This window comes from Leuciscus leuciscus, assembly GCF_965113295.1.
Source record: "Leuciscus leuciscus genome assembly, chromosome: 10".
Lineage (NCBI taxonomy): Eukaryota > Metazoa > Chordata > Actinopteri > Cypriniformes > Leuciscidae > Leuciscus > Leuciscus leuciscus.
The window spans coordinates 39,906,090-39,925,259 of NC_138734.1; the positions used below are offsets into that span (position 1 = coordinate 39,906,090).

Here is a 19,170-nt window from a genome sequence, read left to right on the forward strand (position 1 = left end):
TTCTGAACAGGCGCTTTCACGGACAGCTATATGTCTGTTTTGGGGTCCATCACTTCAGGGTCCTTCCGCCGAAGCTTCCCCACGTGAATACACGAGCATGAAAGTCTACTGTAAATGAGGCGTAGTTTTGTTTCCAGAAAGTTGTATTTAGGATCCAAACAGTTTGTTTTGCTTTATCGATACAACATTTAAGGTATGCCCTATAATATGAATAAGCATTTAGAGCATAGTTTTGTCCGTGCCCGTTGTAAAATGTGTTTAATGTCTCTGCTCGAACTAACAGTTACAGTGTTTACTTCGTTTCATCATGTAAAACTGACTTTATTGTGTTCGTGGTGACAGGGTGCAGTTTCGAAACAATGGCGACTTTTCGAAAGAAGGTGGACAATCGCATTCGTGTCCAGATAGAAAACGGCGTCGCACAACATCATCGCTCGATGTTCGTTATAGTTGGCGATCGTGGAAAAGATCAGGTGAGGCATGACTGTGTGTAATGATACTGGTACTGTACTAATGTGAGACGTTTGCAGAGCCTCGCTCATTTGTGCACTTTGCATCCAGGTTGTCATTCTCCACCACATGCTGTCTAAAGCCACAGTCAAAGCCCGGCCGTCAGTGTTATGGTGCTATAAGAAGGAGCTTGTCTTTAGCAGGTATGACGATTACTCAAAAAACAAAACACCTCAGTCATTGTTGTGTTCAAAATATCTTATTTATATAGCATAAGTACTTAAAAGATTACATTCTGATAGCTTGCAATGTAAATCAAATCAATGAGATCTTTATAACAGTGTGTAGCAGACTACTTGCATAAAATGCAAATAAATATCAGCTGTCACTATAACTTACAATAATGTATTTTAAATGCTTGGTTTTATGATCAAAGCTCTTATTCTGTACAGTACCGTTCAAAAGTTTGGAAACATTACTATGTTAAAGGTTTTTGAAAGAAGTCTCTTATGCTCAACAAGCCTGCATTTAATTGATCACAAATACAGAAGAAAATGTAATATTGTGAAATTTAAATAAGGGTTTTGAATTTTAATATACTTTAAAATGTTATTTATTTCTGTGAAGCAAAGCTGAATGTTTTCTTCAGTGTCACATGATCCTAAAAGAAATCATTCTAATATGATGATTTATTATCCACGTTGGAAACAATTGTCGTGCTTAATATTTTTTATAACCCCCTCTGTAATACTTTTTTCAGGATACAACATTTTATTTACAATAGAAATCTTTTGTAACAATATACACTACCGTTTTAAAAGTTTAGGGTCAGTAATTCTTTTCTTTCGTTTTTTAAAAAGCAATTCATACTTTTATTCAGGAAGAATAAATTAAATTGATAAAAAGTGATAGTAAAGATTTATTTTGTTATATACGTCTTTTTTTGAATGAATGCTGTTCTTTTTAACATTTTATTCATCAATGAACAATGAAAAAAGTTTGATCATCATTGACAAAATCAAATCATCATATTAGAATGATTTCTGAAGGATCATGTGACACTGAAGACCGGAGTAATGATGCTGAAAATTCAGCTTTGCATTACAGGAATAAATTATATTTCAAAGTACATTAAAAAAAGAAATAATAATATTTCACAATATTACTGTTGTCAAATAAATACAGGCTTGATGAGCATAAGACACTTCTTTCAAAAACATTAAAAATAGTATGTTTCCAAAATTACTGTATCAGTACATTTGAGCTCCCCAAACAATATTAACCATTATATCCAGACCCTTTTTCATCTGACTAGACTTTCTACTGGTTTAAAATTGTGTGCTATCAGGAACACTGATAGAAATGCATCTGTTGCTTTACAGCAATCGAAAGAAGAGGATGCGACAGCTGCAGAAGAAGATCAAGACAGGCACACTGAATCTAAAAGAGGACGATCCATTCGAGCTCTTCGTCGCTGCAACCAACATCCGCTACTGCTACTACAACGAGACTCACAAGATCCTGGGAAACACTTACGGCATGTGTGTTCTACAGGTAATGTCAGTGGCAAACATCTCAGACAGGACCTTTATATTACTGTGGAACCCAGTAAAGCCTTACTTATGAAATAATAGTCTTAATTATTTTTTGAAATGAACAGTTAGACAAAATAATTTTTTTGTGTATATGTTTTTGTTTGGTATTGTATTTGATACACCAGGCTTTTAAGGCTCATATAGTTTGAGATTATGGAGATCATACTCAGTGAGGAAAGTATGCTGATATTTATATGCCGAACATTTAAAAAAAATTCTAAGCATAGGAACATAAAGCATATAAAAAATATAAATATAAAACATATAAATATAAGTCGTCACTCTATGGGTGTGTTCACACTTGGCATGTTTGGTTGGATTAAAACGAACCCTGGTGTGGTTGCTCTGTTAATGCGGTTCATTTGAATAAGTGTGAACGCTGCCATCCGAACCCTGGTGCGCACCGAGACCGCTGGTCCGCTTCCTAACAAACTCTGGTGCGGTTTGAATGAGATATGAATGCAACACGGACCAAAGACATGTCAACCAACCAAAAACGGGACACAATGTCACAGAATGCTCAAGCATATCTGTTTTTTCTCGTGATGGTGCCCATCACAGTTCAGTACAGGCATCAGAACCACGTCTCCTCACAGCAGATCTTCGTTTGTGTGTGTGACGGAGGGATTCCTGATGCTGTTTTAACTCCTTTACACATTTTATAAGCTCTTCACGAGTTCTCAGCTGGTCATAATACCATTATGTAGCTACACACATACAACGAGCACATTTAGCCCAGAGTACAGCATCGTTTTGTATGTTCGGTAAGTTCCGTCGCGAAATATACGTAATAAAAACCGACCAATCAGTTTGAGAACACATCCCTGTATTAAAAATGCTAAGTGGACCAGGACTAAATGTTTATTTGTTTGGTCCAGACCAAACGAACCAATCAGAACAGAACTACAAGTGTGAACACACCCCATATTTTCCAGTAATGTCTAATATATATCATATTTGATACTCACATTTTAGCATGATTTTAAATAAAAATAAATTATCAAGTAAAAGTTAGTTCAGTAAGTGTTCATTTTGAAATATTACTAACAATATACAAATTATTCTTACCTTTACTTAAAAACAACAAAATCAGATTACACAGCAAAAAGACCTTAAGGAGGATGTTTGTTGCTAAAAAAAAATGATCAGAGAGCAGAAGGCGTGTAGTACATTGTGTACAAGAGGTTTTTCAGCAAAGTTTTAATCATGTTGATAATCTAGAGGTCTTAGAAATATATGCATTAAATATGATACAGTTTAAGGTTAAGTTCCTCTGACTTTCTGTTCCAGGACTTTGAAGCGCTCACTCCCAACCTCTTGGCTCGGACTGTTGAGACTGTAGAAGGAGGAGGCATTGTGGTCATTCTTCTGAGGACTATGAAGTCGCTGAAGCAGCTGTACACAATGACAATGGTAGATGTCCTCTGAAGTGCTTGTATATGAAGCTGGTAATCTGCGTGGGAATATATTTTTTTTAAATGTGTGTTTTCTTTCAGGATGTTCATTCTCGATACAGGACAGAGGCTCACCAGGATGTTGTTGGAAGGTTTAATGAAAGGTCGGTCCTGCAATTCTGAGGCATGACATTTAATTACAAAACACTCATAGAATATTAACGTATAAGATATTACTAGTATTTTAATAATTATAATACCAATATTTATGTCTTAATTTCTTGATTTTCAAACATTCAGCCATCAAGTTTTTATTTTGTTGGACAACAGGAGGGATCCCTTAAAGGGATAGTTCACCTAAAAATTTATAATGGGAGTGAATGGTACCTTAGATTTTGAAGCCCAAAAAAGCGCATCCATCCATCATAAATCCATCCGTATGGTTCTGGGGGGTTAATAAAGGCCTTCTGAAGCGAAGTGATGCGTTTTTGTAAGAAAAATATCCATATTTATTACTTTATAAACTATAATCACTGGCTTCCAGTAAAGGCCATACGCAAGTCTATTTCCTCTGACCCAATGCATTTGAATATTATATTTTGAATATATAAAAAAATTACAAATGCAATAAAAAAAACAGGTATCGGTACTCTGTATGTACCAAAAATGAAGTAATCGGTGTTAGACTCTGGAAAAAGTGGTATTGGTGTATCCCTACTAGTACATAACCTAGTCTTGTACTATCCTGAGAGAAAGAAAGAACTGCAGAAATGATGCCTGTCATATTTTTCCCCAGATTCATCCTGTCTCTCTCCTCCTGCAAGACATGTGTTGTGATTGATGACCAACTCAACATTCTGCCAGTCTCCACTCACATTAACAACATCAAACCTGTCCCTCCAAAAACACAGGTAAGCCAATTAGTTTGCTAATTAGTTTATATTAATGTTTCCTGTGGGCTTTCCTGTAGCTCAAACAGCAGAGCGTTGGCGCTTGCAACGCCAAGGTCATGGGTTCGATTCCCAGGGAAAGCAAGGACTGATTAAATGTGTACCTTGAAATGCAATGCAAGTCGCTTTGGATAAAAGCGTCTTCCAAATGCATAAATGTAATCTTTTTGATTTTGCCAACAGGATGAGGGACTTTCTCCTCTGGAACAAGAGCTGAAGGACCTGAAGGAGTCTTTACAGGACACACAGCCAGTTGGCGTTCTAGTGGACGGCTGTAAAACTATGGACCAGGTAAAATCAAAAGAACTCCTAGAAATCTTGATGCTGATATGTTCAGTGTGGCCTGATCTTGCCTGTGTTTATGTCTTCAGGCCAAAGCAGTGCTGAAGTTCATTGAGGCTATTTCAGAGAAGACCTTGCGCAGCACGGTGGCTCTCACTGCTGCCCGTGGGCGAGGTAAATCTGCTGCGCTGGGATTGGCTATGGCCGCAGCTGTTGCATTTGGGTATGTAGAACAGTGTTATGATTATGAATAAGCTCTTGTTTTGTTGTTATGTTTGCCTCCTGACTGGATTTTATACATATGAATATCTAATTGACTTTGTGTTCTCTTCTCAGCTATTCAAATATCTTTGTCACATCGCCCAGCCCAGACAATCTGCACACGCTGTTCGAGTTCGTATTTAAAGGTTTTGATGCCCTCCAGTATCAGGTAATCATCAATCGACATCATTAGATATGATCTAGTCACAGCCAGACCCAGACTGTATTAAAATAGAGTATTATTATAAGTAAGACTAATTAAACATTTACAGTAATACAATTCTGAGGCAAGACATGGGTATTTTTGTTTCAGTGCCTTGCAGCACTACTGTAATTTTTTAATAAACAGAGTAACAAGTTGAAATACAAGTTGTACTTTAGGGTCGGTAATATACTACAGTACGACCCGAACCAGTCTAAAATAGTCCCAATATAAGCACTTATTATAGGTGGACCGTAGTGATTCAGGATAAGACAAAAACACGGATTGGAAAATGGATTCAAGATGTACTCACTCATTTTATAATTTTTGTCCCCGAGTTCAATATGCGCAACCCCCTTTTTCCTGAGCATGTGATTGGCCAAGACTTTCCGTCCCTGGAACGAGCTTCTCATCTATTACAATCCTCTATAATACACAGTAGATGGCATCATAAGGCCTGTTTTTTTTCACAGATGATTGCTTTTAAAATATATTATTTGGGGTTTATCCATTTTGCCCGAATAGAAGAAGAAAAAATAACTGGTACAGTATCTTTAATGTAGCCCCTATTGGAATTGTTGGTTTTCTTTATTATCATTCCTCCTGAATGGGAGCCTGTGGCAGCCCTATGAACCCTAAGTAGGAAAATGACCAACTTTGGGGTTTCTGGGACAACTCTATAGCGCCATCACCAGTTCAAAAATTCTGTGACAAATGAAACAATGAATCTTAGTACACCTGATTCCTCTCATCATGCTGATCACATTCAATATCTTACATTGGTTCAGAGGCTGTATCTCGGCAAAACTTTGTCAGAACTTTGATCTGAGGGTCTATGCCAAATTTAGGAACAGAGCCGTTTTTCAGAATGACCTGTACGTGCAAATTTTTGCCAATAACTTGAACATTTTGTCAGAATTGTGATCTTGATATCAGTGGATTCCTTGTGTCATGTCGATTCAGTGGATATGTTTTTTTTATTTTTTTATATGTTATGTTTTCATTTTGATTTAGATAAAGTTTTAGCAATTTTTTGGTAATTTGTAACTTTCTCAATATGTCTATATAGTTTTTATTCATTTTTATTTCATTTTTAGTTGTTGAAGTAAAATAAATGTAGATGAGAAAGGTTGCCTTGGTTTTTAAATTTTATTTTTATATAAAATTTTGTATTTTATTTGTCAACTTTTTTCTTTTTTTTTATTAACATTTTTGTAATAGTTTTTTAACTATAATAACCCGGATCAATTAAACGATTTAAACCCTGATCATTACTTTAGTATTTGCTAAAATGTGTAATTTTTTTAATAAATTCTTACAGGTAAATATGTTATAAATCTAAGTATCTACTAGTAGGAGAATATAAATCAGACATTTATGCATACATCTGAGGGAACTACTTCAAACCAGATTTTTTGTTTGTTTTAATTTTAGGAACATATGGACTATGAAATAATCCAATCTTTGAACCCAGAGTTTAACAAAGCTGTGGTTCGTGTGAACATCTTCAGGGAACATCGACAGACCATTCAGGTATACCGACTTCCATCTCTGCATTTCCTTTCCATCATTTTCATTTTTTTTCTTGCAAATATTTGTCAAATAGTGGAGTCTCAGGTATTGACTTTGCTTAGAATAAATTTATTCCCCTTTAGTATGTTTTTAGAATATTTGGAAGTTAAGAAACAACAGGTTCACATGGTGCATTTTGCATCATTCACAACTGTAATAATCATTGATGTTTTGATGTGCAGTACATTCACCCCGCTGATGCGGTGAAGTTAGGCCAGGCCGAGCTGCTAGTCATCGACGAGGCTGCCGCTATCCCACTGCCTTTAGTGAAGAAGCTACTGGGGCCGTACCTCGTGTTTATGGCATCTACCATCAATGGGTCAGTATATGAAGAGCTGCTACATTTTCCTCTTTTTACAATGCCATATTATCAATGCAGTAATCGTCATGTCCACATGCAGCTATGAGGGCACGGGTCGCTCTCTGTCTCTGAAGCTGATTCAGCAGTTGAGACAGCAGAGTGCAGACAGCCAGCAGAACCTCTTGGCTGAGAACAGAAACACCAGCACAGCCAGACTGGCAGCAGGTATCCGCTAACGTCCTTTTGCTTTTAAAAATGTAATGGAGTGAAACAGTGCCTGCCCGCTTTTTCAGCGGTGTTGTGTTTTGGAAGCATCTTCTCCATTCATTTCTCCTATAGGGATTTAAAAAAGCCGTGAACCAAGCCGACCACATACGAGGTGATTCATAACGTTACAAACTTTAATCTGAAGCAAAAAAGTCATTGAAAATCTAGGTACAAAATATTTTTGAAGGCTTTATTGAGGGAAATAACTAGTCTGGCTATCACCAGACCAAACTCAATCTTTTAAGATTGAACACTGGTCTGGGGAGTCTGCTCTGTATTTTCTACTGCACAAGAGGCGTGATCAACGGGCATAGTTCAAATGACTCTGTACGCCATTGGATAGTCCTTCAACCAATCAGACCAACGATCCGGGTGACGTACTTTGCAGAGCTACGCGAAAACTCCAGGCAGGAAATGTGTAACCAAACGTGTTGATCAGTGGTTTGCAGAAGCAGCAATGGAATCGAGCGATTTTTGCAGGTTATGCAAAAAAAACAAACATGAAAGTTCGTGGTATTTACACTCAATCGAGCGATTTGTTTGCTAAAAAGAAGCCATTGAGCATCCTCGAGAGGTTAGAAGGAATTGGGGAATTGGATTGGATTAAACCCGCCAATAGCGCACCAGGTGGATAAGCCAGTTTGTGATTGGTTCCCGCAAATTTGTAAAGGAAGCAGCAGAGATAAATGGACAGGTTTCCAGCCTGAGCTGCAGGGTGAAATCAAATCGCCGGCAGATCAGGCTGGGTTTACCCAGTTACCCAGTCTAGGAAATAACTACAATCCCATGAAGCATTGCGAACAACATAACCAAATTAAAAATGATGCAGAAATATAAAACTACTACGTTTAAAAATGTTGATTATACACATGCAAATATTTAAGTATTTTGAGAGCGTAGGAGACCGACTTGATTAGGTCATTCACAGTGCTTAATGGGAGCTAAATAGAGCTAAAGTGGGCGGAGCTTTACCGTGACCGTTTCCTGTTGGTGGAATGACCTGCATAACTCAACTCGAGCTTTTCAGTTTTTAAGAAACAGCTAAAGACGTATCTTTTTCGCCAACACCCATTAATACGATCACTTTCTAATCTATTTCTAATCTTCTTTTTGCCATGTTTTTAAATGTAAATGTAAAGAGCTCTTTTGGTGCGTTTTTTTTGTCGCGACTCTGATTGGTGGAATTTTCTCTTCAGCATCATGGGTAATTTAGTTTCTCACAATGAATTCCAATGTTCACCGTGATTATTTGAGAGAATGCGGGCTGATGGCTTCAACAGAAGCAAATATCGTCGATTAACAACCTCAGAGCTCACAGTATATTTGTCTTTTAAGGTTTATAAGTTACCATTAAAAAGCAATTTCCCTATGGAGAAAATGAATGGAGGTTTAACTTCTGGCACCCACTGTTGCACTCTATATCTCTTCACTTGAGATATAGAGTGAAGAGATACTGATACTCCCCCCCCCCCCCCGACTGATGATGTGTTTAATGTGTACATACGCTCTGCAGCACGAAGCCTTCATGAGGTCACCCTCCACGAGTCTATCCGCTATGGCCAGGGGGACCATGTGGAGAAATGGCTGAATGAACTGCTGTGCTTGGACTGTCTGAGTGTGCCACGCATCATTTCCGGCTGCCCTTTACCCCAGACGTGCGACCTGTATCCTCTGAAAGTCAAACCAGACTTCTACATTCAGCTCTGGATTTTTATGTTCATGCTAACATCATACTAGTATGGTAACCCATTACTGCCAAAAAAAAAAAAGTTTAAAAAAGTCATTATGACATGAAAAATCTAAATTTGTGGTCATAATTATGAATTTTTATCTTATTGTTTTGACTGTCATAACTTTTTTAAATCTTTTTGACGCTTTGTCAGTATTTTAATCGTTCTCTTATGTGGGCTGCCTGCCTGTCTTACACATGATTTTATTTACCATCATCATCATCACCAGATTTGTAAAAACATGCCTGATTTCTCAAAATAACACAAAACGGTGTGTAAACATCTCTCATCTACCTTAGATTTACTCCTCTCTCTAGACATTCGATTTCTTTAACCCCATATTTCAGTTATTATGTGAATCGAGACACGTTGTTTTGTTATCACAAAGCTTCTGAGACTTTCCTTCAGCGCCTCATGGCACTTTACGTAGCATCACATTACAAGGTAAATTAATATCTTGGTTATTAGGACAGTGGTTCTCAATCTTTTTGACCATCTTCCCAACACAATTTTTAAAGGCTCCCTGATATTTTTTTGTAGTTTTGTTTTATTATTTAGTATTTGATTGTATTATAACATTATATAAGAATTACATTTCAATTTACAATTTGATTCTTTTTTTTATTTAAGCATTTGACAATGAATGAAATACTATTTGGATACTAACAATTTATTATTAATATTAATAAATGAATAAATAACAGTTTATTAAAGGGGTCATGACATGGATCCTTTATCATTTTATTATGTTCTTTGATGTTAACTTATACTGTTAATAAAGTTTTGTTTTTTTTACACACAAAAATTCGTTTCAACTTTCACTCTGTCTGAAATAATCAGTTTTTAAGGCGCTGCTCCTTTAAGGCTTGTCAGTAAATGTCCACTGTTATGATTGGCTAAGGTCATTGCATAGGAAATGAGCAGGATATTTTAAGCTATGAAACTTGCAGGATGTTTTAATGGTACAAACACGTCAAAATATGAAGGCAAATTTTTATGTCATGATCCCTTTAATATTTTTTTCGTCATCTTGGTTGAGAACCACTGAATTAGAGCATTACATAATGTCACAAACTCTAACTCGATCTCCTCTCCCTCCTCAGAATTCACCCAATGACCTTCAGTTGCTCTCGGACGCTCCTGCTCACCATCTCTTCTGTCTGCTGCCCCCTGTTCCTCCCACACAGAGTTCACTCCCAGAGGTCTTAGCAGTTGTGCAGGTACGGCCAAACTTAATTACTTAATTCCAGGACTGCTAAATCTGAGTTGAATTATGTTGTTAATGAAAGAACTGTAATTTCAGGTGTGTCTGGAAGGAGAGATCTCACGCCAATCCATCCTCAGCAGTTTGTCCAGAGGGAAGAAAGCTTCAGGTGATCTCATTCCCTGGACTGTTTCGGAACAGGTAACAAATCCCAATTTAAATTGAAGCTACACTACAATTCACCAGTTTGGGGCCATTAAGGTATTTTTTTAAATACTTCAATTCTTAATTTAGTATAATAAATACTTTTATTCAGCAAGGACACATTGAATTGATCAAAAGTGACAGTAAAAACATTTATTATGTTACAAAAGATTTCTGTTTTTAAAAAAGTATCATGGTTTCCTCAAAAATATTAAGCAGCACAACTTTTTTTCAACATTGATAATAATTGAAAATGTTTCTTGAGCAGCGAATCAGCATATTAGAATGATTTCTGAAGGATCATGTGACACTGAAGACTGGAGTAATGATGCTGAAAATTCACAAGAATAAGTTACATTATTCAAATTGTAAAAATACTTGAGAATTTGACTGTTTTTACTGTATTTTGATCAAATAAATGCAGCCTTGGTGAGCATAAGAGACTTCTTTTTAAAACATTTAACATAAAAAATTCTTACTGACCCCAAACTTATGAAAAATAGTGTATATTGATTATTTATGCCATACTGTCAAATAAATGTTGTGACTCTCAGAGAATGATTCTGATGCTCTTGTGTTTTTAGTTTCAAGACCCTGATTTCGGAGGCCTCTCTGGAGGCAGGATTGTCCGTATTGCAGTGAATCCTGATTATCAGGGGGTAAATGACTTTCTTTTCCCCTCAGTCTCTGTGATGTTCATTGAACAGCTTGCGTATAGAAGTTGCTTGATTATTGCCTTGTTTGAGCAGTTATGTGATTGTGCCGTCTGTAGATGGGTTACGGCAGCCGTGCTCTCCAGCTTCTGGAACAGTATTATGAGGGCCAGTTTCCTCTGTTGGAGGAGCAAGAACAGACACCGGCCAGCGCTATCACATCTTTGAGCAGTGAGGTAATGCTCTGTTTGCAGCATCACTCATGAAGTCTGTGTGGCACTTCATGTTTTAGTGGACATTGCTGTATTGTTATATGTTGGTCCATGTAGGGTCCATGTAGGGGGAAAATATTAAATAAAAATAATTCTCCCTTGTAGGGCTGCACAATATATTGAAATTATCGAAATATCGCAAATGTATATATCGCAACAGCTTGCAATAACTGGGGTCATGAACAAAAGACAAAGAGAAAATCACTCACTGCTCTTGGCTGAATAACTGTTGTAGCTTTAATAAGTATCAGTATATATTTAATTCATACAGTGAAAACTAAGCAGTGTTTCATTTTTACATTTGATTGTTCAGTTTCTTTTGTTAAATAAACCTAATGTAGGATAACCTGAACCCAGTGGTTTACACTGATGTTAAAATAACACTTCTTATGCTTCAGTAAAACACTGCTGTTCACTTTCAGAAGTTGTAGGGATGTTTTCTTGTCACAAAAAGAATGTGAAACACATATGTAAGTTATATAATTTTAAAGATAATTTAAGTTTATTTTACACACTTTAAGCATTATCGTATCGCATATCGAATATCGCATTATTTAATGAGTTATCGCATATCGCATTTTTCTTCAATATCGTGCAGCCCTACTTCCCTTGTGTTCATATAGTAAAAATCTGTGTAGAAATCACTTGATCATATTTGACTAGATTTGTTTTGTATTTTACTTTTTACATTAAACATTTTGAAGCCATTTCAGAAAATACGACACTTTTCAAAAGTTTGGTTAAAATACCTGTTTTCTGTTTGGATATATTTAAAATTGTAATTTATTCCTGATGACAAAACTGAATTTTCAGCATCATCATTACTGTCTCATGATCCTTCAGAAATCATTCTAATATGCTGATTTGCTGCTCAAGAAACATTTCTGATGTTAAAAAATAATTTACTTAATTTTAAATGCTTATTAGCATGGATATTACAAGGATATTGGCTGTTTATTAGTACTTATAAAGCACATATTAATGCCTTATTCTGCATGACCATATTCTACATCCCTTAATCCTACCCAATACCAAAACTTAACTACCTTACTTACTATTAATAAGAAGTAATTAGGAGTTTATTGAGGCAAAAGTTGCAGTTAATAGTGAGAATTGAACCCTAAACTAAAGTGTGACCAAATTTAGAATTGTTTGTTACATTATAAATGGATTTACTGTCATTTGTAGATACATTTTTGTGTCCTTGCTAGAATTCATTTTCTTTCTTTCTTTTTTCTTACTGTTTATCACTCAGCTCTGATCTATTCTGTGCAGAATTGATTACAATTTGCTCTTTTTTTGTACCTTTTGTACAAAATCAGAACTAAATTAGTCCTCTGTGTCAGTGATGTGTACAATAAGATTTATAATTCAAGATTTCCTTTATGTAATTCAGTAGTTATAAATGTCACTTCACTGATAAAGTAGCATATTATCTGGACCCAAAGCTGTGATAAATAAGAATAATGTAAGGTTACACTTTATTTTAAGGTGACGTAGTTACATTGTACTTTCTCAGATAAGTACCGAGTAATATTAATGAACTACATGTACTTATTATAGAGTTAGGGCTTGGTTTAGGGTTAGTTACTTGTAATTATGCATAATTTACTGTTATTACTATAGTAAGTACATATAGCAACTTCACCTTAAAATAATGCGTCACCTAATGCAAGTATGTGTATATTTTTCCTTCATGTCCATGTTCAGGCTGTCAGTCTTCTGGAAGAAGTGGTGTCTCCCAGGAAAGACCTCCCGCCGCTGCTGTTGAAGCTGAATGAGAGGAGAGCCGAGAGCCTGGACTACCTGGGAGTCTCTTACGGTCTCACTCCTCAACTACTCAAGTGAGACGCTTTATACAAGCAGATTTTACAGTGATATTTGCACTGTTATACTATTACAAAACACGTTCTTAACTCCTTAATCTCTCTGCTTGCTTTCTCATCCAGATTTTGGAAGAAGGGCGGATTTGTTCCTGTTTATTTAAGACAGACTCCGGTAAGCATGCCAAATTTTGTTTTGGTTTTTGTATTGTCAGGGCTGTTTTTCTTTATGTAACTTGTATTCTTATTCTGTGGCCTGTAGAACGACCTGACGGGAGAGCACTCCTGCATTATGCTGAAGGAGCTCAACGCTGAGGAGTCAACAGAGCAGAACCAGTGGCTCTCTGCTTTCTGGAAAGGTGTCTCAGAATAATGCTGCATTTGACCAATCAGAATCAATTATTCCATAAAGCTGTGTAATAATATATATAGGTCTCACTATTCCTGATTTCAAAGACTAACGTTTCTTGTGTTGGACAGATTTCCGGCGGAGGTTCCTCTCCCTGCTGTCCTTCCAGTTCAGCACATTTAACCCGACCCTGGCCCTCAACATCCTGCAGAACAAGAGCGCTAAGGATGACAGCCCACCAGGTACAGGCCCGCATCTGCCACCTCATCAGACTAAATGCTGCATGTGTGTGTTGGTTAAAGATAACCTTTCATGTGTCTGTGTCTTTTCAGCTCTCAGCAGTGCTGAGCTCGCTGCCACATTCACTCCATACGACCTGAAGCGTTTGGAGATGTATTCAAGAAACATGGTGGACTATCACCTCATCATGGACATGATCCCTGTTATTGCACGCATGTATTTCCTCAAACAGTTGGGAAACATTGGGCTTTCTGTTGCCCAGTCTGTAAGTCATGTGTGCTTTTAAGGTTTATGTCCAAGTATAAGAAGTTTATTTAAGTCAAAATGCATCTTTAAGAATAGCCTATGTGATTTTACTAAGTATTAAAGATACAAATATATTTTGATTTATGCATTTTTTTTAAATAATAATAATAATAATAGTAGTATAATAATATTTTATATATATAATATATTTATATATGCATATTGCGTAGTTGTGCTTGGAGTCAGCTGTTTTATTTGTGATAACGCACTGAAAAATGTCAAATTATGCAGACAATTTTTGGCCAGGCTGTCCAACAAAATATTAATAACTGATTATGTTATAGTCAGTGTGTACTACTTTCTGTTTCTATGCAGTATTTTTTTTTTGCATATTAAAATAAAACCTGTAGCTGTAGTTTTCCAAATAATTTATATATATATTTATTTTGATGGTTTAATCGAACTTGTAGGGTCATTAAAAACAAATATTCCTTCCAGACATCACTTTTGTACAGATCCCCTAAGGGACATGAAGGGGAAAAAATTTGATGGAAGGAAAAATTATGTCAAGAAACTTTGCTTTCGCTCATAATGAACAAAAAAGTTTTGCGAGCAAACGCAAAGTTTCTCTGGGAATGTAAGACTTTTGTGAGCGAACGCAAAAGCATTGAAATATATATTTTTCTCCAATTTCATATTTTTTTCAATCACCATGTCCTTTTAGTGGCTTCATACTTTTGGCCACTACTGTATATGTAAATTATGTAAATAACATAATCATGTAAATAATGTTTGTGTGCTTTCTTCAGGCTCTACTGTTGGGAATTGGGCTTCAACACAAGAGTGTAGATGAGCTGGAGAAGGCGATTGATCTGCCCGCTTCTCAGCTTATGGGGCTGTTCAACCGGGTCATCCGTAAAATAGTGCAGGTGAGACCAAACAAGCCCTCTCTCCTTGTCTCTCGTACTCATGTAAGCCCGACTAAAGGGCGTGTTACTGTCTTTTCTTTTCCGCAACACAACAAGATTAAATGAAATACATTTTCTCATATGTATTACCTCGTTATTTCATCTGACTCCATAAATGGAAAAAGGTTTTAATGATATCTGAGCATCATTAAAAGTGATGCTTTTACTTAGATTAGTCACTAATCTGACGCAAAACTTGCGGGAACATACAAATCCGTTTAATCTACTTGGGAAAACAATTACAGAGTCAGTCAGAATAAAATCAGATGTTACAATTTATTATGTCAGGTAAATGTATCATGCCAATTTCACAATCAGTTCAAAGATACTAAATACAAAACATCAAATGCTCTGGAATAAAGAGAAAAGATGCGAACCTGACATTAGAAAATAAATGACGCTGAGAGTCTCGGCCACTCTCAGCATCACAGGCTGATCTGAGTTACAGAATCGCCACGAGCCTCTTGTTGCATTTCTTTATATAGACAGACCAAGGCAGAAACCTCTTGTCAAATGTAAACATGAGTTCTCAGTGGGAATTAGCATTAATCACCGTCCCAGACGTACTGGGGACAGAAGCTGATTTACATTGAATTTGCATTGAGTTTACACCTTTGAGAGCAGGATGCCGTTTGCCTGGAAGACACACCCTCCTCTGTGTGCGAGTTATCTCTAAACTCTTAAATACCTTATTGCCTTTTGGTTTACTTCTTTGGGAATGAGACCTTTGTACCAGTCGCACTGAGACATTTCAAATGATACCAAACATGTATAAAACGATATGATAATAATTCACATTTAAACCATATAGATTTTTGGGTGAATTTCAGTTGATCTCAGAATGAGAGAGAGAGGGAGTGGGGGAAGAGGGAAAGAGATGTATTCTGAAGTGAGACTTGCGTCTCAAATGGTGATGCTACCTTCACAAGAGAGAGTTCAAATGTTAATTTCCCGAAAGGTCCTTTGTCTTCTCTGGGAGTGGTCGTTCCTCAACCAGACTGCCCGGCATTTTCTAATTTCTCAAGTCTTACACACACACACACACACACTGACTGAAACAGCGTAGAAGAATTCGAACCGAACCTTCTTTTCAGAGAGAGAAATAAACTGCATGGATCTACTCTTCTGTAATGTTTCAGTGTGTAGTTATTGTTTGATTCTATATTTTCTGCAGTTCTTCAACACTCTTCAGGAGAAAGCAGTTGAAGCAGAGATGGTGGCCACCAAAGACATAAGCATGGAACCAACTGCGCAGACGCTAAATGAAGATCTGGTATGAGACTCTAGATTATTATTTAATGATCTAAAAAATAAGAATCGTAAGATTATTTAAAATGTATTTGAAAGAAGTCTCTTATGCTTGCAAATGCTTATTTTTTTGCTGAGTAAAACAAAATATTTTACCATTTAAAATACCTTTTCTATGTTTATATATTTTAAAATGTATACATGTGACGCAAAGCTGAATTTTCAGCATCATTACTCCAGTCTTCAGTCACATGATCCTTCAGAAATCATTTTAATATGATGATTTGATGCTCAAGAAACATTTCTTATTATTTTCTGTTAAAAACAGTGCTCAGGATTCTTTGAGGAATAGCGAGTTCAAAAGAACAGTATTTATTAGAAAAAAATATTTTTTTGTAACAAGTTATCATATTAAAATATTATTTTGTCCCTTAGAATGAGGCTGTCAAAGAATTCCAGGAGAAACACAAAACTGACATGGAGAAGATTAAAGACATTAATCTTTCAGAGTGAGTACTTCTAATGCAGTCCAAACTATATTTATTTAAACTGGTCTTTTTATTTTGGGTTCTTACACAGTGTGAAAAGTATGGAATTTGATTTGAGTCATTTCCACGTCTGGATAAATATGGAAAAAATAAAACTGAGTTTAGAGAGAGAAAAAAGTGTTTCCAGACTTTTGCGCCTATTCAGTTTTCTAAACTATAAAATTAAGAATTTCTAAAAAATAAATGTATCATACAAGCAGAGTGTTTTCATGTGATCCTTTAGTGATTGTCAAACATCAATCATGTGTCAGAGGTGAATATATGCAGGTTATAAAGCGTTTTAGGTTCTTTTGCATGTTATCATTTTTAAGAAAACCAACGAAAAAAACAAAAAACAGAATAAAAATATTAACAGATGGCTGTACTATATACCAAATATAATGCTGTATGAACCACTTATGTTGAAATGATTAAAACATCGACAGAGGTTTGGAAAGTAGAGTCTGGAATGGTTTTGAATTTGGAAATGGAAAATGTATTTTTCCCGCTCATATGACCCATCATTGACCCCTCTTTTCCTATCTGATTTTTTTTATGAAGGTACATGATCCGAGGAGATGACGAGGAATGGGACCAAGTGTTGAAAAAAGCTGAACATACAGCTATTGTGAGCATAAAAAGGTAAGAAAATATATATGGAGCTGGGGTTAAGGAGATTTTGTCTGGGATCATGAACTGCTATGAACTTTATCTTTCTGTTTTTTCCCCCTCAGTGACAAAAAAAGAAAACTGGAAGGCGGCTTGAACCAGAAAGAACAATGGCAAGGCAAGAAGATGAAGAAAAATAAGGACAAAAAGGGCAAATTTGGAAAGAAAACATGAAAGACTTTAAAATGAAATCTTGAAATGTATTTGTGCTTGTCCTTCGAGTATCTCTGGTCAATAGATTTATTCGAGTCGTGAGTCCAAATGAGAAAATATGTTTGGATAAAGGATTTTACAATCAAGACCAATTTGTTTTATCTTTTTTTTTTTTTTTTTTTTATAAAATAAAGTTGTACATTGGTATTTTTTCTTGTTACCATTTTTCAGATATTAGTATTTCCATGGTTTAGACCTCATATTTTCCTTAAAAGTTGATTTCAGCCTGACACTATACATTTAAATTTGCCATCTGTAAAATAATATTATTATTGTGCATAGCTTGCATTCAAAATCATTAAGATTCCATTGTTTGCTAAATTTAGTGAGTAAAAATATAAGATTTGAGACCGAACATCAACAGGAAAAATTTTTTGGAAGCATTCTGTTTTCAATAGTGCAAAATGCCATAAATAGGGTATGTAACCAATTATGATTAATATTGCATAAATTATTTTAGATCATACATCTTTCAGAAATCATTCTTGAATCTTTTTCCCATTGGATAGGGGAGAGTGGGGTGATTTGTGCCAGGGGGGGAAGTAGTTCCATCCTTGTTTCTGGAAAACCATAGAAGAAATTGGTCATGTGACCACATAATTTTGAAAAGCAATCACTTTTATTCGTCCTCCAAAGAAGAGAGACACATGGCATGAGAGTTAAGCACATTTTAGTGCAAAAAACTGTTTTTTCCCTTTCCAAGTAAAATTTCTATGATTAAGGTTTTTTGATTGTAGTGTCTGAACAATTATAGACAAGTTTGAAAACATTTCACACATGTTTTAGTGCTTTAGTAGGCTACACAATGAGTCTATACAGTTAGCATGATGTTAGGTCTTAACTGCTGGATCATACTAGTTTTTCAAACTTGTGGGTCTGGGGTGATTTGTGCCAAAGGGCCTGGGTTAAGTTGTGCCAGATCCAGACCACCTAGACCTACATACTCACAGGGGATAATCTTGAGAAGTGAGGAGATGGGCATGCCTCATCATTGTTTGACTTAGGCCTGCCTGCTATTTGTTTAATTTAGCTAACACTGATTTCAGTTTTGAGTTTGCACTATGTTATTAAAGAGAAGTTTTATTCCGTTTTTAAGTGGCCTATGTCACAATGGTATGTTTAGAAATTAGCCTAGTCACTTTATTCTTATATGTTACATAATTGACAGACAGTGCTGTGTCAACAGGCATCTATTGCCAAAGCCTTTTTGCCTGAAATGATTCACAAATATCATATATTGTGTTGCTATGGAGTTCTAAATGGTTGCTAGGGCGTAGGTTGATAGCTTCACAATGATCCTGAGAGACTGATTGTTCGTCTGAGTAAAATGAGCCCACCCCCTTGTCTCTATGACACTGTGATCCAGAGTTATGTTCAATACAAAATCCCTATGCAATTGACCATAGTAGGAACAACGCATGCTATGGTATTCCAGGGTGACAATATCTAAATAAACCTTAAATGAGTAATTTTGTATTGAATTTATCTTGCTTTCATATAGCATTACGGTTCATAACATTAAAATGTTCTGTTTTACTTCAGAAATCACT

At 36.0% G+C, this 19,170-nt stretch overlaps 1 protein-coding gene across 1 annotated transcript; it reads left to right on the forward strand.

Annotated features, from left to right (window-relative positions):
• Positions 1-59: 59 nt before the first annotated feature.
• Positions 60-17,767, forward strand: nat10 (N-acetyltransferase 10). Its single transcript, XM_082182482.1, has 29 exons — positions 60-193; positions 343-473; positions 562-653; positions 1,833-2,004; positions 3,336-3,458; positions 3,542-3,603; positions 4,236-4,350; positions 4,573-4,680; positions 4,761-4,894; positions 5,008-5,101; positions 6,569-6,667; positions 6,889-7,025; positions 7,108-7,232; positions 8,788-8,938; positions 9,352-9,448; positions 10,108-10,224; positions 10,308-10,409; positions 10,997-11,071; positions 11,185-11,301; positions 13,048-13,181; positions 13,287-13,335; positions 13,423-13,519; positions 13,641-13,751; positions 13,842-14,014; positions 14,805-14,924; positions 16,138-16,236; positions 16,647-16,720; positions 17,300-17,380; positions 17,473-17,767. The coding sequence occupies exons 2-29, from the start codon at positions 360-362 to the stop codon at positions 17,579-17,581; spliced, it is 3,081 nt and encodes a 1,026-aa protein (XP_082038608.1). The 5' UTR covers positions 60-193; positions 343-359; the 3' UTR covers positions 17,582-17,767.
• The last annotated feature ends 1,403 nt before the right edge of the window (positions 17,768-19,170 follow it).